A 27,689-nucleotide genomic window follows, 5' to 3' on the forward strand; every position below is an offset into this window, starting at 1 on the left:
ACATTTTCTATCAACTTCAGGCTCTTGAATGGAAGCTTAAAAACCATGACAATCCACTCTTTGCCTGAGGATGGCTGAAAATGGACATTGGTTCTGGCAAAACTCTTTCGTAAACCACTTTGGGTTTTTTTTACAATCAAGTTGTGCATACATTTTATGAAATAAATAATTAATGCATAAACATATGAGCCACTAAAAGACACTCCCCCCCCTTACCTGTCCTTTCGGTGGTGACAGCCTAAGGAGTAGAGAACTCCTGGTTGTATCTCATCTGCTACATGATTTGGTCATAGTTTTTGGATTCCAAAGAGTCACCTAAACCAACAACAACAACAACATTTGTACCCTGCCCCATACACTTTCAGCGGCTTCCAGCATATACAAAAACATAATAAAACATTAAACACTATAATCCTCTGTATACAGGGCTGCCATCAGATGTCTTCAAAAGGTTGTATAGTTACTCATCTCCTTGACATCTGATGGGAGGGCATTCCACAGGCTGGGTGCCACTACCAAGAAGGCCCTCTGCCTGGTTCTCTGTAGCCTCATTTCTCACAGTGAGGGAACCGTCAGAAGGCCCTCGGTGCTGGACCTCTGTGTTCAGGCAGAACGATGGGGGTGGTAACGCTCTTTCAGGTATACAGTGCTGAGGCTGTTTAGGGCTTTAAAGGTCAGTGCTAACACTTTGAATTGTGCTCAGAAATGTGCTACAACTCCCATCCACCCCATCCAGCGTGTCAGATGGTTGGGCATGGTGGGAATTTTAGTTCGACAACAACTGGGAGCCCAAGGTTGGGAAATTATGTTCAAATGAATCTACTCATGTGTTTAATGAACACACAAGGGACGAATTGGATCATGTACAGGCCATGTGTCTTCTGTCCAAAGGGAAGTCCATGTTGAGTTCTCTCCTGCAGTGTGTGGCATCACTTAACCTGCATTGTGTGCTTACCTCATGCTGCTTCATATTCTTGATGGAGGCTGGGAAATACTCAGTGTGATGATACACAGGTAAATGGTAGGGAGAGAACACGATAGAGATACCCATTTTGAATACAGGTATGTGTCCCACATAGATGTGGTACTGCCTTTAGCTACTGCATATTTGTCCCAGCATCCATAGAACAGAGGTTCATCTGAACAAATGCCAAGCTGGGCGTATTTCTTCAACTGGGCACTTGTTTTGTGGCTCAAGTGCCCTTGGTGCTATCTAAAAGGCAAGCAACTCTGCTGTTCCTTGACACATAACTCTCAAACGCATCTCATGAGTGTCTGGTATAACCTCAGAATTTGCCCGGAGAAAAACTGGGTTCCCTGCCAATAACGTGTGTTCTCTAGGTGACCTTAACCTGACCAGACTTGGAGTAATTATACTGTGCTGTATTCTCCAGTGGTTTATTTGCACGCAATTTATTCGCCTCAACTAAATAGGAATTGTCTGCCTACGTGTTTTAACACAGCAGTTTGAGTCAAATTATTTGGTTTTTTTGAAAGCACTTGGGCAGATAAATAAAATTGCAGGAGTTATTTCTCAAGCAGTGACCTCCTTCCAGGATTAGGTTTTATTCAGCTTGCTTCAATTTCTCATTTGGAAACCATCTTGCTTACAAGGGTTAATAGAATTTCTATTTAATGATCTACATCTCCACTTTTATTCCCTGTTAGGATCAAGCTGATCAATGCATAACCTAATTGATTGTTCAGGTCAAAAGTGCCATGTCTTTATTGGCTGATACCCGAATCTTATTTATTGTTCCTCAGAAGTTAGTTCTACGGTCCATTAGCCTTTTTTATCCATTCTTACATGCAGGAGCAATAAAAAATTGTGATACATAGGTTGGTGGACACCTTAATTGTTATGCATTGTATGTCTGTTGTCGGGTGCCAAACCAGACACTTGAAGTATCTTTCCAGAGTTGAGATGACTCTAATGATCAATTGTGGCATAAAATGTTTTCCTGCCTTTGTAGTGCAGCTGTGAATGAGATCTGCTTGCAGGGGGTTTGAGATGGGCAGAGAAGAGATAAAACCAGACAAAGGGCACAATCCTCTGGGCGTGTTGGCTGTGCAAATCCCAATAGGACAGTTGTGTTTGAACAGAAGAAGATCCTTGTGGACTGCAGCCTAAATTATAAGCGGGTTAGAGGGGTTTTCTGGAATCTGCGTGCAGTTTGTGCCATTTATGCTGCCCGCCAGTCTTTTAAAGCCACGTGATTTTGGCAAAGCTCTCTGATGAGTGACTTAAAAAGAGACAGTGGTAGGTGCATTTCAGAAGCAGCATAAGTAAAATTTGTTTTTCCTTAGCGGGAAGCTTGGAAGACACGTTTTCATCCCTTTCCGATTTTCGAAACAACCGCAATGACTCCAGTTGGTTGAGCGTTGAGCGGGGTTGTCCAGCTTGGGCAAAGTGATGCCTTCTAGATGTTGTTGGGCTGCAAGCCTCATTATACCTGAAGGTTGTCCATGCTAGCTGGGGCTGATGGGAGCTGGAGGACAACATTGGGAACTCATCAGACAACCCTGCCCAACGTTCGTCAAAGAAACGAAGAAGGTCATCTCTAGGCATTGTCTTTTGTCACAGGCCCTGTTATAAGAAGCAGTTTGCAATAGCTCACGAGTGGGGAACCTTTCTCAGCCTGAGGGTCCTCATTCCCTTCTGGGCAATCTTCTGGGGGGCACATAGACACATAGAACTGTAGAGTTGGAGGAGACCCCAAGGGCTATCTGGTCCAACTCCCTGCAATGCAGAAATCGTAGCTACAGTACGAGACACTAGAGATGCTCACAACATGCCAGAGGCAACAGTGGGCAGAGCAATGAATGTAATTTTACTTATGTATAGTAGGCTAGTTTCTACACCCCATCCCATGTCCCTTTCTAGCCTCCATCCACCCAGGCGAGCTATATGACCTGAGGAAGCTCCTGAGGCTCAGATAGGACTGGAGAGTCACGTTTGGCCCTCAGACCTGGGGCTCCCCATCCCTGCAATAGCTGCTTTGGTGATTACGTTGGTATGAGTTGAAAATGTGATGGTAAAACCGAACAAACCCTCCTGGCTATTCTTTTATCGGGTCGTTCTGAATGTGTTGCATTCTGGCATCACCTGTACCCCATCCATGTCACTTAATCCTTTCCCACTTCTTAATTCCAGTGAATGAGGAAGACCTGAAGAAAAGAATAGCTGAAGAATTGGCATTAGAACAAGCCAGGAGAGATGCTGAAGCCCATAAAAGGTTTGTTTTGTCAGGAATAGATCTTCACTCCTCGCTGTTTGTGTTTTAAAGGCATGCTTCTTGCAATGTTGTGGTAAGTGGGGAAATCAGAGGTCTCTGGATGACTTAAGATGTTTTTTAAAGCAAGGTGTGACCCGACTTCTATTTGTTTGGTGTGTAATGGTGGTAAACAGAAAAATAAATTAGTAGAGAGTTGTTTTTCTCTGTGGCTTGCATTCTGTCTACATCTCTCTGACCTCACATACTATGCTATTATGCTCTTTTTTTTAAGGGGGGAGGGTTTAAAGTTCTGCCTTTTATGTTTTTGTATTTCCCACCCTCTCTGGAGCCTCACTAAACTGTTTGCCTAGCAATGGAATTGCTCAGGAAAAAGCACGGAGGCTTGTGTTGCTGAACTCATCAGATTGATCAAGAGGTAAATTCTAACAGCAGGGGAACAGGTAGAATTGCTTTGAAGAAGAGTACATACATTAGGCTTTGAAATACGTAAAGAGATGCTGTGTGTGTGGGGATGGAGGTTGGGGAAAGGGAACTGCTGTTGCCTTTTCTATTGGACATGCTATGGGCATACTATAGTGTATCTTGGGTGAAAAACAGCAATATTTACTCTTCTACAAATTGGAGGGGGGGTTTGCATTTGAAAGGCTGAAGTTGGGCTTTAGTCATAAATGTTTAGTAGGTCTTGAAGGCACAGGTCAGAAGAGTGCAGCGCTTTCAATTATACATTAATAAAATGAAATCCAAGCAGTTACGTTTAAAAATTAATCAGTGCCCGCGATGGGGTGAGCTCCCGTTGTTCGGTCCCTGCTCCTGCCAACGTAGCAGTTTGAAAGCACGTCAAAGTGCAAGTAGATAAATAGATACCGCTCCGGCAGGAAGGTAAACAGCGTTTCCGTGTGCTGCTTTGGTTCGCCAGAAGCAGCTTTATCATGCTGGTCACATGACCCGGAAGCTGTCTGCAGACAAATGTCGGCTCCCTCAGCCACTAAAGCAAGATGAGCGCTGCAACCCCAGAGTCGTCCGTGACTGGACTTAACGGTCAGGGGTCCCTTTATGCTCAGCTTTCGCTTCTAGTAAGCTCAGTGTAGCTTCTTTTGGGGGGTGGGGGTGGTCCCAGTGTTCTCCCACCCAGGCACTGGTCCGGATCACCTTGCTTAGCTGGCTGAGCAGAACTCTCCCCAGCCCCCCCCCCTTTGGAATTGGTCATCAAGGCAGGAGTGGAACCATTCGTCTTCCAACTGGAACAGCAAAGACACCATGGTTGATTGTTTTGAAAACTGCTGAATGGTATAGGGAGACCTACGGAGTCTTATTCCCCCTCTCCCTTCCTGGCAAAGACCATTCCAATATTATTATTTTTTAAGGCATTTGATAGTTTTTAACCTTGCTGCAAGCCACTTAGAACACGTTGTTGTTGAATGGCCTGTAAATTAAAAAATCTAAAAATGAATAAAACCAAAGCAGTTTCTGCGCCAAAGCCAGGCTTCAAAACTTATCAAAGTGGATTTAAAATCTAGTTTCATTGAAGAGTGCTTGGAGTTGGCTGGCAACTGCTCACTCAAGGGCCTTGCCCAGGAGGGGATTGATAGGCCCATCACCCAGAGTCCAGACTGATTACTTCGGTCTTACTATTGCCTCCTTAAAGGTTGGTGGAAACCACCCTTCGCTCTGAGACAATGCCATTTATTCTGCCCTAGGTCCTTCCAGATGCATTCTCTGTTCTAGATCTAATAAGCCTAGAGACGCAGGAGTTGGGCCTTAGAACTGAGCATGTTGTTTGACTTGGGAAGGCAAACAAAAGTAAAAAGTATGTCACGTCAATTTATGAACCGTATAAATATCTAAAAAGTTTTCCCAATAGCCCAAAGTACCTGGACTGAAATTTGTCAAGGGAGGAGGGAATCAGTGAAGCGTGTGGGGTGGTTTAGCTGGGCGTATGCCCCATTGGGCTGTTTGGGACTTACTTTTGAGTAATATATTGGATTACACTGTAAATTATCTTAATGTTGTAAATAATTGGATGCTAGTGTGTAAATGGTTCTGTAAAAAACCCCAAAACCCAGCTGAAATATGCCTCTTTGAATTGAGTAGTAAAGCAAATCAATGTGTTATGGTGAAATCACTGCTCTTTGAAATATTGTGGCTTGTCTTAATTGATTTTTTATTTTTACAAGGAAATGTATTTGGTGTTTGTGTGTTAGTGTTAATGTAATTAATGCTAGCATTTTAAATGGATCGATTTATTATGTGCTTTGATTCCCCTTCGCCCGGTTCCAGTAACACCAAGAGGGTCTGGTGCTTCTGTTGCCCACCTCTCAGTGTTGCATTCTTCCCTTCTAATGGCATTATGAGAGAGGGGAATTTCCTTAGCATCTCTCAACCAGTCAGGGGCAGATGTCCTTATACCAGTGAGCTAGTACTTGTTGAGATTTGTTACTAAGATATTTCACCATTAGGCAGATTCACTGTATTGGGCAAATGGAAGGTGTTGTCCTCATCTAGCCTGCACTAGGGACCAGCCATGCACTACATTGGACAGGACAGGTGCTCTCTTTCAGCTGACGCAGCTCAAGAGTAGGTAACAGGTTTCAGACAACTGGCACCCAGGGCAGGTTCTAGAGAAACAGCCTCTAGTTTTGTAGGACACTGTGGAACTCTCAGGAAAGGCACATGCTGACCCAGCAGAGTCAAGAGCTTAACCAAGTCCTTATATTCCCACAACAGGACGTAAGGATGACTAGACCTCTGCCCTGGAAGGACTCTAGGGAGAGAATTTGGCTTGAAGCCTCACCTCATGGTGCTGTTGAATGAATTTGGATTATGTCCTCTGCCACCTCCAGTTGGGATCATTTAGAAAAATAAGATGGGTGCTCCTCTGCGAGAGGCAACACGAGAACAGATCTTTTCTGCAGTGGCTCTCTGCTTGCGGAATGCTCTGCCCAGGCAGGTTTGGCTGGTGCCTTCATTATACACCTTTAGGCACCAGGCAAATACCGTACGTTCCTCTTTAACCAGGCCTTGGGCTGATTGACACCCAACACCTTGTGGAAGTGCAGATTATTGGTTTGTTTTTGTTCTTATTTTTATTATGTGTTTTGTGGGTTTTATACTGTAATTTTATGTTGCGATCTATGGGTATAGGATGGTATACAGATTTAATAAATAACAAGAGCAGCAGCAGCAACACCACCACCACCATTATTAGGACCTATTTTTTGTAATTGTAAAAGAGGGTGGGTGCCGACTCCTGGAGTCTGAATCTAAAGTGGCAGTTCAGCAATAGGATGAGGAGTAAATAAAATAGCTGGAAGAGGCAAGTCAAGCCGCATTGCAACGAGGAAGCATTGGCTGCTAGTACAGTGGTACCTCCGGTTGCGGACGGGATCCTTTTGGAGGTCCAGTCGGATCCCGAGGTTTCCACAACCTGAGGACCGCTTCTGCGCATGTGCGCGTGGTGAAGCCTGGTAAAATACTTCTGGGTTTGCCATGCGCTCATCCTGAAATTTACGTAACCAGAGGGTTACGTAAACGGAGGTACGACTGTACTACATAATGATCTCTATTATCATAGGAGTCTTGTTGGACTCTTAGCCAGACTGGTTTCTGCCTTATCTGATGTCCGGTGTTTGGCATCGCAGCCTAAAAAGTCGCTTGGCAGAAGAGCTGACAGGGAGCATAACTTGCAACAATGGTGTTTGCTCCCCATCATCATTTATACTACTGTGCTAGATGGGCCAGAGATCTTATAACATAAGGTAAGTTCATATGTTTAGCTCTGCAGAAATTTGGGGAAACTGGAGCCATTGCAAGCTTTCATGGTTAAATAAACTTGATTCAGAAAGTAGGTTCTGGATGAAGACAGAAAAATGAGATGTGGGTGTTGTGGACAGTTGGTTGTCTACATTATGTACAACGTAAAATTTAACCTGGGGTTTTCTTTTTGTCACATTTATAAGGCTCTGTGTGCAGCCAGCTCCCTTGGTCACAACAGAATATTCAGTCATTTCCTCGCTCTTTAGAAATTTATTTATTTTTGTAAGATATTTGCATTCCAGCAATGGTTTCTGTGGGTGGTATTCATATAATTAAATGTGTAATGTAATGATCGCTCTGCTGTCTTTTCCCCCTACTCTCACTTCTTCTAAGAAACCCCATCTGTTCATGAAATGTGCATAGTTATTTTCTTGAAGAAGCAAAAAAACCTTCTGAACGAATCATTGTTAATGTCTCTCCCCCCCCCCCACTACCATGGAAAAACTGCATCCGTGTAATGGTAGAATTCTGTTCGCATACGCACAGGAGGGCAGAACTGCAGATGATGCCCAATATAGGAATAGGAACATAGGAAGCTGTCTTATACCAAGTCAGAGCATTCATTGGTCCATCTACCTTACTGATGGACAGTGTCTTCTGGACTTAATGCAGGAGCCTTTCCTAGCTACACCTGAAGATGCCATGGATTGAATCTGAGATCTTCCGCATGCAAAACAGTGTTAAGGGAAAGGGAAATGCACATAGTGTAACTTTTAGTCCATGTCCACCTTCTTGACAGTCCCTGACACCCAGAGATGTGCTGCTGATTTCACCCATCTCCCCTTTATAACCCCATATTTACCATACCCCACCATAACTGAACGAAATACTTGCTCTCACTTCTATCCATCCTTGATTTGCCTTGGGTTGTTTTTTTTTTTTTTTGCGAAGCTTGTTCACTGACCTGCTGCAAGTCAGTGACGCACAGAAGGTAGCCATCATTGACTGTGAGCTGAAAATGCTCAACAGTGACATTGCTGCTCTACAGGAGACCAAACTTGCTTTGAATGGCAGCCTCCAAGAGAAGAACAACACCTTTTTCTTGCAAGGAGGGCACCCAGAAGAATCACATATTCACTACATAGGTTTTTCAGTGATGAACTCTCTTTTGTATGTGATAGAAAAGCTTACTTCTGAAGAAGCTGGACAGAGTCTCATCAGCTGTTTTGCCAAAGCCTGCATGGAGTTCAGCCCCACCACCAACCTAACGAAGACCAACATCTTGGGTCAGGATGTCACCAGCACTTCACGCATCAGCACTGCTGACCACATCCTTGAGGTGGTGGACGATTTTGTCTACCTGGGCTTCACCATAAGCAGTATCCTCTCCACTGATGTGGAGCTGGACAAGGATACAGTGGTACCTCAGGTTACATACGCTTCAGGTTACATACGCTTCAGGTTACAGACTCTGCTAACCCAGAAATACTACCTCGGGTTAAGAACTTTGCTTCAGGATGAGAACAGAATTCGTGCTCCGGCGGCGTGGCAGCAGCGGGAGGCCCCATTAGCTAAAGTGGTACTTCAGGTTAAGAACAGTTTCAGGTTAAGAACAGACCTCCAGAACGAATTAAGTACTTAACCCGAGGTACCACTGTATTGGGAGGGCAGCTGTGGCAATGGTTCGCCTCTCCAAAGGTGTATGGGAGGATGTGATGCTAACAACCAATACCAAGATGAAGGTCCACCAGGGTTGCATGTTGGACATGCTACTTTATGGTAGTGAGACGTGGGTATCTTACACCTCCCAAGAGCAACGCTTTCCACGTACCCTGTGTCAAGATGATGTTCAGTATCACACACATGAGGGACTGTGGGTAAAACCTCAGTGCCTAGGACTTGCCGATCGTATGGTCGGCGGTTCAAATCCCCGCGGCGGGGTGAGCTCCCGTCGTTCGGTCCCAGCTCCTGCCCACCTAGCAGTTCGAAAGCACTCTTAAGTGCAAGTAGATAAATAGGGACCACTTTATAGCAGGAAGGTAAACGGCGTTTCCGTGTGCTGCGCTGGTGCTGGCTCGCCAGCTGCAGCTTTGTCACGCTGGCCACGTGACCCGGAAGTGTCTTCAGACGGCGCCGGCTCACGGCCTCTAGAGCGAGATGAGCACGCAACCCTAGAGTCGGACACGACTGGCCCGTATGGGCAGGGGTACCTTTACCTTTACCTATCACACACATGGCAGGACAGAGTCTCAAACAAAGATGTGCTCTTCCAAGCCCACGCTCCCAGCATATTCCCACTTCTGTCTCAGTGACGTGTATGCTGGCTTGCTCATGTCCAAAGAATGGAAGAAGGCAGGATCCCCAAGGACATGCTCTATAGGGAGCTGGCTTCAGGTACCAGGCCCGTTGGACGACCAACTCTGCGTTACAAAGATGCCTGCAAAGATGACATGAAGGCTGGCAGACCCACCTCCGCTGTGTTATGGTGAAGCCCAGGTAGACAAAATTGTGGTCACCCCCTTGCAGACCATTGCAGTGCCTGGAGACAATTAGTCAAGTTGAGGTTGTGTATCCACAACAACTTTGCTGGGCTCGGGGGTAACCCGAGTAACGCGGTCCAGGTCTGGTCCCGAATCCAAGGCTTCCGTGAGGAGTCAGTCTGTCAGGGCCAAGGCAGGACACGAGGCAGGAAACCAGGCAAGGTCAGGCACAGGATCACAGGCAGGTTCTGGCAAACAGCAACGTTGCTCCCACAACCTGGGGCGGGGTCCAGCAGACTTTTATCTCTGTCGGGGCAACAGCTGGTCCTGATCCCCTGGTGACTCACCTCCCTGTCTCGCCCGAAGGCAAGCACTCCTCCTGCGAGTACTCAGGTCTCTCCTTCTCTCAGACCTGAGTCTCTGCAGCTCGGGAGATGTTGGTGGGTTACTCAACCCAGAGGCCGCCTCAGCCTCTCCTGACCCAACTGGTAGTGGAGCAGCTGTAAGTGATGGTCTAGCTGGAGGCAAAGAGGTAATCCCCGCATCTGGAGCCAGGGCAGGTTCAGGCCCCAGCTGGTACTAGTTGCAGGGGAACCTGTGCAGACTGGGACTCTTCAGGATCAGGCCCCAGACTTGGTTCAGATGCCGCCTGAGGCAAAGGATCCGGTGTGGACTGAGTCTCCTCTGGCTCCAAGTCCGAGCCCGAGTCCCAGGCCATCACACTAGTGACCAGAGGAGGAATGTCGGCTGGGAGGAGCACAGAAAGAAGAAAAGCCGTGCTACACCTTCATCAGCACAGCCAGACGCCTTCATCTGCCCCAGCTCTAACAAAACATGTCTCTCCTGCATCGGTCTCTACAGCCACAGCAGGTGCTGTGACTTTCCAACAGTTTGACTTCACCCTCGAAGTCTCACTACTCCATTGTCTCCTGCTGACAACAGTCATTTTGCAAACCACCGTGCAGAATTCTGCTGCTGCTGCTACTACTATAAGAATGCTATTTTAATAAAGCTCTTTGTAATGTTGTTCTTCCCGCACACAGAGAAGATAAAACCATTGATCTGTTGCTGCATATATAATTTTTGTTAGAGGCTTCTTTTGCTGAACATGTGCACTGTTACGTGTGGGCAGTAGCTACTTAGCTGTTAAAGTGGGACCTGCGCTTTTGCTGAAAGGTGTAAAGATGGCCAAGTTCTAATTGGTTTACCCTCTGCTCCCTTAAGCATTCTTTGAGCAGTAAGGTGTTTTTGTGGTGGGTCCATTATGAAACCCCACTTCTCTAGGATGAGAATATTTATCTTCCGAGTGCCATGATGGGTTGATAGAATTGCATAGAAAGCATTGCAGCTGGGTCGAAACATTCATGTGTCCCTGTGGTCTATTGTGTTCAAAATGTCTATTTCTTTCCCTGATTGAAAGAATACTCTGTGGGGTTATATACCATGGCTGCTGTCCTAAGACAATATGGCAGGCTTCTAATGGGACACATGCGAATTGCAGGCGCTCTGCTGCTGTGATTAACTCCTCCATTGGCTCCCTCAGTCCATATGTCAAGCTCTCTGACAGGGAGAAAAATGCCACTCATTCTGACCCCCTAGCCTTTGACATTAGAGTTCCACCTTCTACCTGGTGGCGCAAATGGGGAGCCTTGCACATCTAATTCCTTTTATCAGAGATGTGCAGTCACAGTGTGCTCGTGTCAGAAATCTCATGCATCAAAAACACTCTTTGTTTGAGGTTCACCCGGGCACTTTACATTAGCAGATGTAAAAAGCTAGCAAGCTCTTAAGGCTATAAAATGGAGCTGTGCTGTGGATTTTTTATGTCTAATGTTGGCAGTTTAATTTTGGACTGTTCTACTTTGTCACTGTTAGCTCTTCTTTGCCAAAGTACTTAAGGTGACATTCAGAATCCACCGCGAGTTGATGACTTCATGTCTTTAAAATGAGCTTCATATCTTTTTTTACACAGAGTGACATGTATTGCATAGCTGTATTTTCATTCCTTTTTATACATTTTTTATTTGCCTTCTCCTAATAAAATCTTCATCAAACGTAGATGCTTTCAAGATGCTTTAGAGCCATAATTCTTCATGCTGAGATTTGCTAGGGAAGAACAAAATGAAAGCAGGCTAAATATCTCTTGTTTCCCCCTGCTCTTATTTCTGTGCTGTGTGCTTTTCCGAGAGCAAAATAAAAAGAGCCATCAAAATATGTGGAATGGCTTTCAGTATGTGCTTAAAATGTCTAAGAGCTGTTGGAGGCGTTAGGTTTAGTTTCAAGGTGTGGGAACCTCTCAGTACCCAACCCAATACGGTTGGGATGGTGGTGAACTGACCACTGTGAAATTGTGTAAGAATCAACTTACCTTTTAAAATTTCATCATGGCGTCACCTGACAGCTTTAGCAAGAGTAGGCCCCCCCCCAGCCCTGCTGGAGTCAGGGCCACATAGCTCCCATTTGGGAGCAACACCCTTGCTTGCACTTCTCTCTCCAGACAACTTAAGGCCTCTTCCCTTCCAGCTGAGCCTTTGGGTCTAGCTTTCTGTAATCGCAGGTATCTCAGAGAAGGAACACAAGGAGTGATATTCAGGTGGATGCATGGCACACTGAAGTGAAACCCATCCCAAAAGGAGGCAGGAGGAGTCTCCAGTCTGTTATGGGGCTGAGTTATACTTCTGAGAGGGACTGGACAAGGGTCTCTCCTAGAAGAGGCTTCCTTCACATTTGGAAAGTTATGATAAGGTGACAACCATTTTAGGAGAGTCTAAAATGTGTGATTGCTTATGTGTGGGACCTGGAAGAGGGCAGAACAGAGGTGGAATGGGGGGACGTAATGGGTTGGGGTGGGCTTGTATGTGCTTGGGGGCTGGGAATGGGACCCCCGCACAAAGTGGTTGCTGCCCGTACTGGATTGTGGTTCCAGATAGGTGTAGGTGTGTGCATTTGGATGTGGATGGCTTTTGGGCCATTTATTCATATTTTATTTGCTGTTAATAGCCTGTGGACTCCTGGCTGTGTGTGACTCCAAATGCTGTGTTTGGAGTTTTGGGCAGGTAAACAGTATTTGATTGTGTATCCAACGTTTACTTCAGCTGAAGATACTGTTTGCTAAAGAGAGATGTTCTTGTAAAAAAAGATGCAAACAGAAATTTTCTATAGGTCATGTGCTGGTTCAAGGTATATTTGAGGAAAAACAGTGTGAAACTGGGCTATTCCCTGAAGCTAGGATTTCAGCTACTTAGAGTTGAGGACTTGTTTGCTACATCCTTGAGTTAATACATAAAGACGCTGGTCAACATGTCTTGTGTGTTTCTTGCTCAGGGGCATGTTAATCAATCGAGAAAATTTCCTAGCTTGATTTTTTGTGTGCAAGATCTCACATGTAACTTTAGTATATCACCTAAAAGGTGATGTGTGATTTTGTGAGATCATGAGACCCTGTATGCCTGTAACTTAGAAATCGATAGTTGTTGCTCATCTCTATACTCCGTGGTGAAGTCCTCCGAATAAACCAACCAAGTCACACCTGAAAACTCTCTATGCGTGTGTGTTTGCCACCTTCCCAACAGTAGGTAGTGTCTAGATAGGGGTAAATTAATGTTTATTTAGGGTTGAAATACCTTCCATTTCAATTCCTGTTTTTGTAAGCCTGCTAGTTTATGTTCCCTTGATTCAGATGAGCATTGTATGTCTAGAACATTCACTGACTGACTCATCTGTTAAATCATGCGTTCTTGCTCATGGCTGTGACGAGGTGACCATCTGAACTTGCTGTTGACGTGCCAGTGAAGAACGTTCCTGTAGTTGGAAGCATTTTTCTTGGTGGCATGCAGGTGGCGTGCACCGTGCCAGATGGGTGCCATGGCTCATGAACTTTGGAGATGAGAAATCTGCTTGTGGTCAACGCGATGCACCTGCTCTGTCAACTCCTGTGGAGAAGCCTGCTGAGAAATCTGCACAACTCAGTGGAGCAGCGTGTGCCTTGCCTTAGGGACACGGTGACAAATTGCAGCTAGTTGCCAGAGATAGCTGAATAACAATCCACAATATATATTAAAAAATCTCTGCGTAGTGAAGTTAGGGCTTCTTGCCAAGAAAGTAACTTATCCAGAACATTATTTCATATCGCCCCCCCCCCCTGGCACTTTGTTACCATAGTCCCCCGCTGTGTCCTTGGCCAAATCTCCCTTTTGCTAATGCTCTCCTGCCTATGAGCTAATTTCTCCTTATTTTTTGGCAGTGCTGGGTTCTCATAAATCTTATGGATGAATGCATGGAGCTGTGAACTACAATGGCTATATGAAACTTAAAGGTTCAGAGGCAGCATGGTTATGAGTTGCTGGGGAGCAAAAGCAGGAGACACGTTCTTGGCCACGGTGGGAGGCAGGATGCTGGACTAGAAGGAACCTTGGTGTGATCCAGCAGGGGTCTTGCTATGTTCTTGACACTTCTGCCAGCAAGCCAGCGATGAGTGGTGACTTGAGACCTTGGAGACAGTGTGCAACTGCTCTGACTTGGAATCTGGAAAAGTCTGAGGGATCGATCAGCAGATGTGGAGTTGGCAGTCCGCGATTGTTGTTGCATCCAACCTCATCACTCCCTCTGTTTGGGGAATGTGAAAAACTGCTGTGCTAATTTAGATTTTGTTAGGATATTTCCGTTCCACCTTAAAAGGGAGCAGGCTTTTGTAAGTTACAGAGTCTGCGCATGTCCTAATCACAGGATGTTTGTGTTTGCTGATTCCTTTCGTTTTTGCAGTCGGCTCAGACACGCTGGCAGAATGGACGTGTTTTCTTTTGTTCTGTTAAACGCTAAATAAAGTCTGTAAATTATGCTCTTCTGCTCTTCTGTGATGCAAGCTTTCGGCTGCGTTTCTGCTGATAAACAGGGTGCACCAGCCTAGGAATGTGGCTAAGAATTTCCAAAGGCTTTGTGCCTCTAACTGTTGGATCTGCATGAGTACGGGAGGCCGATGGACGTCCAGAACTCCGGCTTGGGGGCTCATGATGGACACTATCTCCCTGGCAGTTTCCCAACAACAAGGTTTCGGGCCCAGATTCACGGCACCTACAGGAGAGTAAAGCTGCAACAGACTGCGTTTGAGAGGTATGAAGGTGGGAAAAGCGAAAGAAATGAGGGAGGCATTTGGCTTTTCTGTTTTACCTCTTTGATCTACGGCAAGGCTTAATTGGCCTGGGAGCCGAGCCAGAAAGGCTTCGTGATTAATGGCTGCCAAGATAAGGAGTCTTTCAACTTAAAATAGACTCGCGGCTAAAGCAAAAGCTGGAATGGAATTTTTCCAAGCTTCTGAAACTGCTCCGTGTCCTAAGTTGGATGGGCAGAATTATGAACCCTGGGCAAACTGGTGTGAGAGTTTACTGCGTCAGTTTGGGGTGTGGCATGTTGTTTGTGAAGCCCCCCCAGTTCCTCTGACAGAGAAATGGAGATCAGCTGATTCGAGGGCGATTGACATAATAGTCCTATCCGTATCTCTTGAGGAAATTAAGACGCTGGCTGGCAACACCACTGCACGTGCAATGTGGTCTGCTTTAAAAGAAGCTCACAAGCCAATAATCCCAGCCCAGAGTTTGACTGCAAATGAGTGCAGGGATGCTGAGGGCACCAGTTGCAAGCTGCAGGGGGAGCTGACCGTCACGTCGTCCCAGGCAGCATTCCAGCCTCCAGGGGGAGCCAAGGAGTCGGCAGCTGAGAGCTCTGTTTCTCGTGAGAACCAAGGTCATCGCCTTTGCAGAGGCCGGAAAGGCAAAGGTAAACAGAGCCACAGGCAGACACCTGCAGATGGCCAGGAGCAGAGGGAGGGTGAAGAGCCCGCGCAAGGGAAAAACAAAGCGTTGTTTACTGGCACAGCTTCACCAAAGGCTAAAGGCACGTCTGCTGACAAGAAGCAGGGGGGCAAGCTGCAAAAGCCCATGCCAGTGGAAAGCAAGGTTTTGCTTGCTGGCACAGCTTCACCAAAGGCTAAAGGCACGTCTGCTGGCCAGGAGCAGCAGGGGGGCAAGCTGCAAAAGCCCACACCAGTGCAAAACAAGGGTTTGCTTGCTGTAAGGACTGCTCCAACAGCCAAAGGCAGATTTATTGTGGATTCAGGTGCGAATCGCCACGTTTCGAAGGATCGGCATCTCTTTATCTCCTTCAAGCCTCAGGAAGGTGAGATCCACCTGGCTGATGGAAGGACGTTGCAAATTGCTGGAGAAGGGACTGTGAGACTTGCAAGTTTGCACACAACCATCAGCGGTGTACTGTATGTTCCAGGAGCTGCGAGCAACTTGTTGAGCGTCCCACAGCTTACTGGACGTGGTTTTCAGATTTCCTTCAAGAGGAGCGTCTGTGTCATCAGTAAAGGCAAAGAGGACTATTTGCATGCAAAGTTTATGGATGGTTTGTTCCATATAACTTATGACGACACTGTTGTTGTATCTAATGCTGATTCTTGTTGTGTTGCACAAACTAACAAAGTTCTTCATGCAGGTTGCATTCATGATGCGCATCGAAGGTTTTGTCACCTCTCTTGGAAGGCACTGGCCAAGATGCCAGAGGTGGTTGAGGGTTTGAACATCAAACCCTGTAAATTTCACATGAAATGTGTATCTTGTGCAGAGAACAAGGTGAAGGTTGCTCCAAAAGGCAAGGAGTCTAGCAGGCAGGCTTCCAAACCCTACCAGCTAGTGCATGCAGACCTGGTTGGTCCACTTGCGCCCTCTATAGGAGGAGCAAGGTACTTCATGATTCTGATTGATTCTTTTTCCAGGTACATTCATGTGTATTTGCTCGAACAGAAATCGCAAGCGTTTCCAAAGTTTAAGGCATTCTGTGCTTGGTTGGAGAATGTGCACAGTAAATGTATTTCTTGTTTATTTACTGATCGGGGCGGGGAGTTTACTTCTCAGCAGTTTGAAGCTTTCCTGACTGAGAAGGGAATCCAGCATGACATGTCAACGCCCAGATCGCCATGGATGAATGGGCTTGCGGAGAGAGCAAATCAAACATTGCTGCAAGGAATCAAAACCTTGTTGCATGATGCCAATCTCCCTGATAAGTTTTGGGGGGAGGCTTTGGGGAATTTTGTTTATTCCTTTAATCGCAGATTGTCATCACCCATTGGTTGTACCCCCTATGAGAAGATGTTTGGCAAGAAACCCAACACCAAACACATGAGAATCTTTGGTTCAGACATGTGGGTACGCACACAACAAACCAACAAGCTTGGGAAGCGTGGGGCACATGGTTTGTTCATGGGGTACGAAAAAGGTGCATACAGGGTATGGATGACTGACTCTAAATCCATAAAGTTCACAAGGAGTGTTGAGTACAATCCTAAGTGGGGGGAAAATGTGGGAATTTTCCAGAGTTACCCAGAGGAGGATGAAGGTGATGTCAAGCAAGCAGCTAAAGCTGAGGAAGCTGCTGATGATGAGGAGGAGGATGATGATGATGATGATGATGATCAGAGTTCGGATTCCAGTTCAGTGGGCGGCGCTGCTGCTGATGTCAGTGAAAGTGATGACACAGCAGACTACCAGAGCGCAAAGGCCTCAGTCAGACCATCTGATGCGTCTGACAATGAACTGGAAGAACCACTGTTCACCATTGGTCATTTTTCTCCTAAGAAAGAGGAGATGAGTCCAGAAGACTTGCGTCTAGTACGCAGATCTGAAAGGGCGACCAAGGGCAGACCTCCAAAGAGGTATGCTGATGAGTTTGCTAAGACAGCAACTGCTGTTCTTGGTAGCTCAGAGAAGGTGTGGGAACCTTCAAGCTTCAAAGAGGTTCAGGAGTTAACCTCTAAAGATGCTGAGCCTTGGCTTAATGCCATGAAGGCTGAAGTTGATTCCTTGAACAGGAACCAAACTTGGGAATTGGTACCGGTAGTCCCAGGAATGAGACTGGTTGGCAGCAAATGGGTCTTCAAGGCCAAGACAGACCAGAATGGCAAGGTAGTCAGACACAAAGCCAGATTGGTTGCCAGAGGTTTTTCACAGGTACCAGGACAGGATTACCACGAGACCTATTCTCCCACAGTCAAATATGAGAGCATTCGGCTGATGCTCAAGGTCGCTGCGGAGGAGAAACTGCATGTTACCCATCATGACATTAATACAGCTTTTTTGTACGGGATTTTGGGGGAGGAGCTGTTCATGCTTCCACCTGATGGGATGGAGATACAGAAGGGAATGGTCTGTAAACTGCGGAAATCCTTATATGGTCTCAAGCAGAGTGCCAGGTGTTGGAACACAAAACTCACTGAGACATTGCTTTCTCTAGGTTTTCACCAGGGCAAAGCTGATCCATGTGTGTTTGTCAAGGAGGAGGGGCAAAACAAACTGTATTGTTTATGTTTTGTTGATGATCTTCTGATGTTTTGGAAGAATCAGGCTTTTTACCAAAGCACCCTAGCTCAGCTGAAGGAGCACTTTGACATGAAGGATCTTGGTGAGGTATCCAACTATCTTTCTCTGCAGGTGGAGAAGGACCAAGCAGGTAATTTTCTGGTACACCAAACACAGAAAATTGCTGATGTGTTAACCAGGTTGAATTTGGTTGATGCAAACCCAGCAGACACACCGATGGTGACAGGTTACCAGGTAGACAGTACTGCTGAAGCGTTTTCTGACACAACGCTGTACAGATGCATTCTAGGCAAGCTGAATTTCATTGCCAGATGTTCAAGACCTGACATAGCTGTAAGCTGTAATTTGCTTAGCAGACATGCCAACAATCCTACGGTTCAGGATTGGAAAGCTCTGAAGCGCATAGCCCGCTATTTGAAAGGGACTATGCACTACAGGCTGAGGTTCACCAGTCAGAAGACTGGAGGTCTTGAAATCTTTGCTGATGCAAGTTTTGGAAGTGACACCACGGATGGTACAAGCACTTCTGGTGTGTGCTACATGTACAACCACTGCCTGTTTGACTGGTTGTGCAGGAAGCAGACAACAGTGAGCCTAAGTTCCTGTGAAGCAGAACTCAATGCTCTGTCATTTTCACTCATGGATTGTGAATGGTTGATGCAACTGTTTAAGGACATCAGGGTGTCTGTGAAATGTCCTGTACAAGTGTATCAAGACAATAGATCGTGTTTGGCTTTGCTGAACTCCGAGAGTTGCAAGCAGAGAACCAAGTACTTGCAGATTAAGCTACATCGTGCAAGAGAGTGTATTCAGAAAGGACTGATTCAGGTGTCCTACATGGCAGGAAATGAAATTCCTGCTGATCTGTTGTCTAAGGTAGTTAACAGAGAACAACTTAAGGTTTACACACAAAGGTTGCAATTGGGTGAACCACAGGTACAACAGGTTACACGGAAAGGGGGAGGATGTTAGGATATTTCCGTTCCACCTTAAAAGGGAGCAGGCTTTTGTAAGTTACAGAGTCTGCGCATGTCCTAATCACAGGATGTTTGTGTTTGCTGATTCCTTTCGTTTTTGCAGTCGGCTCAGACACGCTGGCAGAATGGACGTGTTTTCTTTTGTTCTGTTAAACGCTAAATAAAGTCTGTAAATTATGCTCTTCTGCTCTTCTGTGATGCAAGCTTTCGGCTGCGTTTCTGCTGATAAACAGGGTGCACCAGCCTAGGAATGTGGCTAAGAATTTCCAAAGGCTTTGTGCCTCTAACTGTTGGATCTGCATGAGTACGGGAGGCCGATGGACGTCCAGAACTCCGGCTTGGGGGCTCATGATGGACACTATCTCCCTGGCAGTTTCCCAACAGATTTGTGTGTGTTCTGTAGATCATAGAATCATAGAGTTGGAAGAGACCCGGAGGACCATCTAGTCCAACCCCAATGCAGGGATGAATATGCAGCTGTCCCATATGGGGACTGAACCTTCAACCTTGGTGTTACCAGCACCACGTTCTAACCAGCTGAGCTATCCAGGCTATAGTACCTTCACTTTCTTCTTTTACTACTACCAACTTCTGTATAGGGTGATTATGACAGCACTTTCATCACTGAGAAGCATAATCCCCCCCCACCCCAGTGCTTGACTTGGGTGCTTTGCAAGATGGAGATCCAATTACCTCTGTGAATTTACAGTCTAAATGACAGGCAGAGAGGATTGGGATGCCCTGGGAAATCAAAAGTGGGAGGATAACTTAGCGGTTTTATTATAGTGATTATGCTATTGATGAACTCACTACTGAGGTTTGTGTTGTCATCCTCAATGGAATATTGGATTTCCACAGCTGAAATATGTACTGAAGATGCTTGAACAAGGAGGATGTGTGGTGGTAGTGAAGATGAAAATCTATGAAGCAATTTTTCCCTAGTATTTAATTATTTTTTTGCACTTTTACACAGCCTGCACTTAGTTTTCGATCATGGTTAGATGGACATAAGGTGATACTGGATAAATACTCTCTTCCATGCTTGTGACATGTACCTCTGGGACAAGTTGGTATTTAGGCCCAGCCTATCTCACAAAGTGGTTGTGAGGATAAAGTGTGCAAGAACACACAGATCCTGTTGTGAGCTTGGAGGAGAGGTGGGGTGTATACTGGAGATTCATGGACAGAGGTGCACAAGCATAACTGAATTGTACCACATAACCCTTAACCTTAATCAGATGGCCCCTTCTTCCCCTCCTGCTCTCTGTCCACTTTGGAGAATTTTCAGAATTGCTGGGATAGCCCTTTCCATCCATGCAAATGCTTTACGTTGGCACCCTGAACTTTGGTTGTATAGTGGTACCTCTGGTTGTGAACTGGATCCGTTCCGGAGGCCCGTTCACAACCTGAAAAGAGCGCAACCTGTGTCTGTGCATGCGCAGGTCGCGATTAGCCGCTTCTGTGAATGTGCAGACATCATTTTGCGCGTCTGCGCATGCGCGAGCAGCAAAACCCGGAAGTAACCTTTTCCCGTACTTCTGGGTCACCGCAGGGCGCAACCTGAAAATGCGCAGCCTGAAGCAATGAGGTATGACTGTATGTGCTTTGAATATCCTGTTCCTCAACCGAGGAACAGCACCGACGTCCTGTCTCTCCATTTCCCCTTATTTCTTATTCCAAAATGCACATATTCAGTATGACTCTCAGTGTGGAATAGATACCCGACAGCACCCTTTTACAGTGTGTGCTGTTGGTATTAAATGTCGAGTTGATGTTTGAAACTGTCTGCATCTGGTGGCTCCCAATAAATGATAACAAAATGAATGATAATAAAATAATGGAATAAAATAAACGATAATTAAAACTTCCTCACTGCTTCGCTCCTGTCTCTTCTCCCCTATTCTGCCCCGGCATTGACTAATAAACAGTGTTTTGCTTAACATTTCTCTTTTGCTTATAATCTGTTTTGCTCACACTTACCAAGGAAGTTCTCGCCTTTTTAGTAAACTGCGGGGGAAGGAAGTCACGGTGGTGTTTCATGTTATCGCCCAACTATATTTCCCCATGTAGAATGCTTGACATGGTGAATAGTGAGCCCTGCCATGCTTGGTTCGTGTCTTCAGATATAGCTGCCCGCATGTTCTTGTCTTGGCACCTTGTTGTAAAGGAGGCTTGGATGTTACAGTGGTACCTCGGGTTAAGTACTTAATTCGTTCTGGAGTTCCAGAACCTGAAACTGTTCCAAAGCACCACTTTAGCTAATGGGGCCTCCCGCTGCCACCGCACGATTTCTGTTCTCATCCTGAAGCAAAGTTCTTAACCAGAGGTACTATTTCTGGGTTAGTGGAGTCTGTAACCTGAAGCGTATGTAACCTGAGGTACCACTGTACTCCCTCCCTGCCCGCTGGATCCTGGACTTTGAGATCCTTTAAGACAGCCTTTGCCTACCTGCTGCCCTTCAGATGTTCTGACTTTGGCCATTGGGAGTTGTAGCTCCAAAGGCCAAGTGGGCACCCGGTTGCCAATGGCTGCTATAGGAAGAAGCCACACTCTAGGGTAGTCTAATTTCCATGCGTTTTCTGGCAGGGCATCCAGTTGTGCGATTTCCTACCCCCGCAAGCCATTGTTTGCTGCCAAACAGATGGCAACAACTTAGCAAGAGTGAACATTCTCATTTTTAGCCTTCCATTTGGAAGCGGTGGTTTCTAGAAATGTGGCTTTGAAGCTTCCAGCAAATGTATTTCCCCTCCCTTCTTCTGCGCAGTGCTCCAAATAGCTCTTCAGACGGTCCCAAATAATGAGTGTGTTCTGCAAGGGGCAGCTGGACTCCATATGGTGTGGCATTTTTATCTGTCATTTGCTAGATAACATACTGCAACCTTTGCCCGCCATATTTCTAAATCTTCACATCCATTTGTTGAGGAAAATTCCTGTAAACACTAAATCAACTTTAAAAATGTGTACATGGCAGTGCCTGGATGTAGCACTCAGTGGAAGAGTGTTAGATAGAAATAATTAATTTCTCTTGCATTTGTGTGTGTGTGTAGAAGAGTGAAGTATCACAGTAAATTAATAGAGATTCCATCCTGTGTGAAAGATTCCCTTTCCCCAGTCTTGTTTCAGTTGTTCCTCAACAGTACATCGTAGATATAGCAAACTCTGTCATATCACCTCCGTCGTCACTATTGACTTACATAGCACCTAATATTTTTCTAAACACTAAACAGGTAGTAAAAAAAAGCCACAACTTGTACCTGGATACTGACCAGCTGAATGAATGAATCTTTGCGTCAGCCATCGGCCATAGCAATAAAATAACAATATGATATACAAAGAAAAGAAATACAGTGGTACTTGGGTTACAGATGCTTCAGGTTACAGACACTTCAGGTTACAGACTCCACTAACCCAGAAATAGTACATCGGGTTAAGAACTTTGCTTCAGGATGAGAACAGAAATCGTGCGGTGGCGGCGTGGTGGCAGTGGGAGGCCCCATTAGCTAAAGTGGTGTCTCAGGTTAAGAACAGTTTCAGGTTAAGAACGGACCTCCAGAATGAATTAAGTTCTTAACCTTAAGTATCACTGTAAAAAGTCAATTATATAAAATACATTTTAGGCTTTTGAATCAATAGTCAAATAGCGGATTTTATTCTGATTGCCCCAGCTAAAAACCTTGCAGCCTTTGCTGTCCCTGCTTATCTTGATCTGCCAAGAGAGAGGACACTGTGGCAGTGGTTGGGCTTCCCGGAATGGACAATAAAAGCGGGGGATAAGCTGACCAGCTGGTGGACATGGTGCATGCAAAAGGAGGGAAAGCAAATCTAGGAGTAGCTGCTCCTTCAGTGACTGGTAGATGGCACCAGGCTGTTCGCTCCCTTGCCATGATGTCCTTGCCATGACATTATGGGGCTTAAGGTTTTCAGTGGCTACTAGACAATGGTAGATATGGCGCATGAGACTCTTGATCTTATGGTCGTGAGTTCGAGCCCCACATTGGGCAAAAAGATTCCTGCATTCAAGGGGGTTGCTCTAGATGATCCTCGTGGTCCCTTCCAAGTCTATGCTGTCAGAAACAGTATGCTTCTGAATACCAGTTGCTGGGAATCACAAATGGGGCGAGTGCTGTTATATTGAGGTTCCACTCATGGGCTTCTCAATGAGGCCTCTGGTTGGCCATTGTGAGAACAGGATGCTGGAGAAGAGTCACATCCACCCCATACGTTTAAAACACATGGCTTCCCCAAGACATCCTGAGAAATGCAGATTGTTAAGGGTGCTGGGTGTTAGAATTCCTGCTCCATGATTGCAGTCATGGGATTTTTGTCTATCACATAACTGTGTATGTTTTGACTCCACAGAGTGGGAAGTGACGGAGACAGGATGTTTGTGTTACTGTGTTCCATGAAATGGGACTATTGTCCTTTGTTCTTTTTTCTCTTTGCTGTCTGATGCTAGAGAGAGAGGGAGCCATGTTGCAGTGCTCCGTGTGTGTTTATATGTAAATAAAGTAGATTAGCCAAAATGCTGAGTTGCTGAGGTCTGTCACGCGCATGATGCGCAAACTCTGCAGATCCCGGTGTTGGTTGGCATCGGTCGCTGTGATGTTTGGGCTGAAGAAAGCTTATGAAGCTCCCGAACGATCGACCAGGAGGGAGAGAACATGCCAGTCGGGCATGTGTCTCTGCCAGGGTCCTACTCGAGTGTAGGCTGAACTCCTGACACTGGGAACTGTAGCTCTGTGAGGGCTAAATTGCAGTTCCCATGATGGGTCTTTGGCCTGACCCAACGGGGCTCTTATTCCATTTCTTGGGAGGCAGGGAGCTCAGCCTCCCAGTGACCCAGGGTCTTCTAGCTTGCGGCCGTTGCCAGAACGTGCCTGTCTTCAGCTTTTCAGTCTCTGAGCAACCTTGCTGCGAGATGCTGTCTTGCTTTTCTCATCTTCAGAATGAACCAAAAAGAGAGCGAAAGGAAGAGGAGCATTAGAAAGAACCTATTGGGAAACTGCCCCCGAAAATGTGATATTAAAATCGATGATAGGCCTTGACCTTTTATGATACTGTACATTTTAAAGCTTTCTATTGATTTTTCTTTTAATAGCATGTTTATTTTAGAGGACTGGCAAAGATCTGAGGAAATATAAAAACAAAATTTTTCTTCTGTACCTGGCTTTGAACAGAACACTTGATAAATTATTTTGTGTGCGCCTTGCGTTTGCTCAGCGTGGTGAGTGGTAATGTAACGGATTTCAGAGCTGTTTTGATATTTGCTATATGTCATGATGAAATCTAGGCACACTGTGCAGTCTTTCAGATTTTGATAGCTGTTCTGTCTCTCAAAACGAGTTCAATATTGATGCAGAAAAATATTTATAATACCTTTCGCTGAGTGCTTTTTTTGACAGTTGTGCATTTTTTGTTTCATTTCTGACAATGTGGGTGGGGCCCAATGCAGGATCCATCCCATCCCATACCAGTACTGTATTGATCATTTCTGGCCTCTGTTCAAAGTGTTAGGTTTTTACCTACAAAACATTATAGCACTCAGGACTCCCAATATCTCAAGGAGTGTTTATCGTTATATGAATGAACCTGTGAATTGCGCACTCCCCTCCTTTCCTTGCCGTAAGTATGGGATTGGAAACTTTTTGCTTCAGTTTTTAATTAGCCACAGTTAGGCATGATGCCAAATTCCAAACTGTGGTTTATCTTTATTATATTTTGTTGAAACAGGCCAGTTTCATAAGCCACAGCTTGAATCTGGCTTGTTTCAATAAACCATAGTTCAGACTAACCACAGTTTAGTTAAAGTGGATGCAAAATTTTCTCATCTCTTTCTTGTGACTACACTAGAGGGGAGCAGAGTGTTCATTGGCCGAGAGTCACACAGGTTTACTCACAAAATGCTACCATAACTAGCTTAGTGTTATATCCAGACAAGAATAATATGAGCTCATTTCATATTTCCCAGTCTGCAAACTATGGTTTGTTGAATTGTCCAAGCTGAGCTAATAATGGGGAGGAATTCAGTGGTAAAGAGGTAAACTCCTGTGCTCTGCCAGCTCTCTCCTGGATCTAAATTCTTCCCAGGAGCTGTTTATTCGGACTCATTTTAAAAACATGGACACGTCTGGAGAAGATAAGTGCTAAAGTCACATGAGAAAATAGAATTCAAAGCATGGGAATGGGAATTAGAGAGATAGCTCTCATAAAACCCCAATTTCTAGGTGAGTTCTCCCCCTTCAGTCTTAAAATGTGGTATTTCAACAGACAAATTGTATGTAGAGGTTCAGCTTGATAAATGTTGTGTTTTACTGGAGAAATGAGACATTGGAAGCTACTTTGCTATGTTTGGTGATGGTGCATTAGGTAAATACTGTACCACTGTAAATTACTGGCTGGAGAAGTAATTTTCTCCTCATCATCTTCACTAGTGGGAACTCAGAAGGAATGTTTGCTTCTAGATAGAGATTTTTCATTTTGTAAGATAGCAAATGGAATAAGCATCGAAGAGCCATTCAGATTATTGTTTTGTGTTAATCTGTCATTTATTTGGCTGAAGGACTAATGGGCATCTAAAGTACTGGGAAGTTGCTTGTCAGGACCTGCTGAAATGCAGGGGAACCGCTCAGCAGACCTTCTGTGGCCCTGCCCAGTTCTCATTGATTTTTGTTAAGGCGTGGAGATATTGTACATTACATGATTGACTTTCTTATTATTTAACTTGTGTTCTACTCTTCCTCCCAAAGGAGCCTGTCTTTGGAATCATTCCCTCCGACCTTTCAATGGATGGGTAGTAGTAAATTATAGAATCAAAGAATTGTAGGATTTGAAGGGACCCCAGAAGTCATCTAGTTCAGCCCTCTGCGAATGCAGGAATCTCAACTAAATCATACATGGCAGATGGCCACCCAACCTGCTCAAAAACCTTTAGTGGAGTCTGCCACCTTCTGAGATGGTCTGTTCCGCTATTGAACAGCTCTTACTGTTAGACAGTTCTTCCTGATGTTTAGCTGGAATCTGCTTTCTTGTAACTTGAAGCCATTGGTTCGAGTCCTCCCCTGCAGAGCAGGAGAAAACTACCGTAGCTTGCTCCATTTTCCATGGGGCATCCTTTGAAATATTTGAAGATGGCTATCCTATCAGCTATGGGACGCGGGTGGCGCTGTGGGTTAAACCACAGAGCCTAGAACTTGCTGATCAGAAGGTCGGCGGTTCGAATCCTCGCGATGGGGTGAGCTCCCGTTGCTTGGTCCCTGCTCCTGCCCACCTAGCAGTTTGAAGGCACGTCAAAGTGCAAGTAGATAAATAGGTACCACTCCGGCGGGAAGGTAAACGGCGTTTCCATGCGCTGCTCTGGTTCGCCAGAAGCGGCTTAGTCATGCTGGCCACATGACCCGGAAGCTGTACGCCGGCTCCCTCAGCCAGTAAAGCGAGATGAGCGCCGCAACCCCAGAGTCGGTCACGACTGGACATAATGGTCAGGGGTACCTTTACCTTTTTATCCTATCTGCTCTCAGTCTCCTCTTTTCCAGGATTGTTGCCTCCAGGAACCCTACCCCTCACATTTTGCACCTTCCTTATTGCCCAGATCAAGCTCTGGGTTGAAGGCTTCCTTCGAGTTGGTAGCCCTTTCCTCGGGTCCCTGACAACTGCAGTGATTTCCAGCTTCCATCTCTTTCTTCAGCACTCAGGCTCATTAAATATTGAGGTCGGCATTCAGGAACATTATTCGTTCATCAATATTGCATTGTGACCTAAACTGCATTGTTCAAAACATTTTAGGATGTTACACAAGTCTGTCAAACGACATTAACAAACCTGCTCACGTTGAAAGTAAGCACAAAGTGACAAATGGCCTTGCACCGTAAATGTGTCCCACGCTGTGTGTCTGGCTTGGTGCAAATGCTCTTAGGCTGGAGCTGTTGCACACACATCGCCGTGTTCTGTGACAAGACCTTTTAAAAGTTGAAGTCAACCAGATGGGATGGGTATTTTGATTCACCAAAACATCTGCTGTACATCGTCGCTAAACATAAAGGGACCCTGGTATTCTGTTCAACAGCAAGGAGATTCACACCTTGTTACATAAGGCACAGTAAAGTGCTAATCACTTTCTTGACCCCCCGGAGACCACGAGATAGCAAGAGCTGCAATTGTGCAGGTGCACGTTGACTCATTTAAAACTGCAACTCTCATGGGATGTGTCCTCCCACCAGTAGGGTTCTTTACTTCCCTTTGATAATTCCGTGGTGAACCTATTGAAATACTAACCAGGTTTGAGTAGAGACTAAAAAGGTAAAGGTAAAGGTATCCCTGACCATTAGGTCCAGTTGCGAACGACTCTGGGGTTGTGGTGCTCATCTCACTTTACTGGCCGAGGGAGCCGGCGTACAGCTTCCAGGTCATGTGGCCAGCAGGACTAAGCCGCTTCTGGCAAACCAGAGCAGCGCACGCAAACGGCGTTTACCTTCCCGCCGGAGCGGTACCTGTTTATCTACTTGCACTTTGACGTGCTTTCGAACTGCTAGGTGAGCAGGAGCTGGGACTGAACAATGGGAGCTCACCCCATTGCGGGGATTCGAACCGCTGACCTTCTGATCGGCAAACCCTAGGCTCTGTGGTTTAGACCACAGCGCCACCCACGTAGAAACTAGGTAGCTATTTATTGCTATTTCAGGATGCGCTGGTAGTGTGTCTTAATCTGCAGGAGTCTCCTCAACAGTAAGTGTTCTCTTTCAGGTTGCAAGGGCTCTTGGGAATCATGGGGCATCAGGAGCACATTAAGATGAAGCTGGACTCTCCTTCGTTGGAGGTTTCTAAGCAGAGGTTGGGTGGCCACCTGCCACAGATGCAATAGTTGAGATTCCTGTA

At 45.7% G+C, this 27,689-nt stretch overlaps 1 protein-coding gene across 1 annotated transcript in view; it reads left to right on the top strand.

Annotated features, from left to right (window-relative positions):
* CHCHD3 (coiled-coil-helix-coiled-coil-helix domain containing 3) overlaps positions 1 to 27,689 on the top strand; it is a 213,968-nt gene that overhangs the window by 37,332 nt on the left and 148,947 nt on the right. Inside the window, exon 3 of the mRNA XM_083461611.1 lies at positions 3,155 to 3,236. Within this exon, the coding sequence (XP_083317737.1) occupies positions 3,155 to 3,236 (82 nt within the window). The remainder of the gene's footprint in view (positions 1 to 3,154; positions 3,237 to 27,689) is intronic.

This window comes from Podarcis liolepis (assembly GCF_965112155.1).
Source record: "Podarcis liolepis genome assembly, chromosome: 10".
Classification (NCBI taxonomy): Eukaryota; Metazoa; Chordata; class Lepidosauria; order Squamata; family Lacertidae; genus Podarcis; species Podarcis liolepis.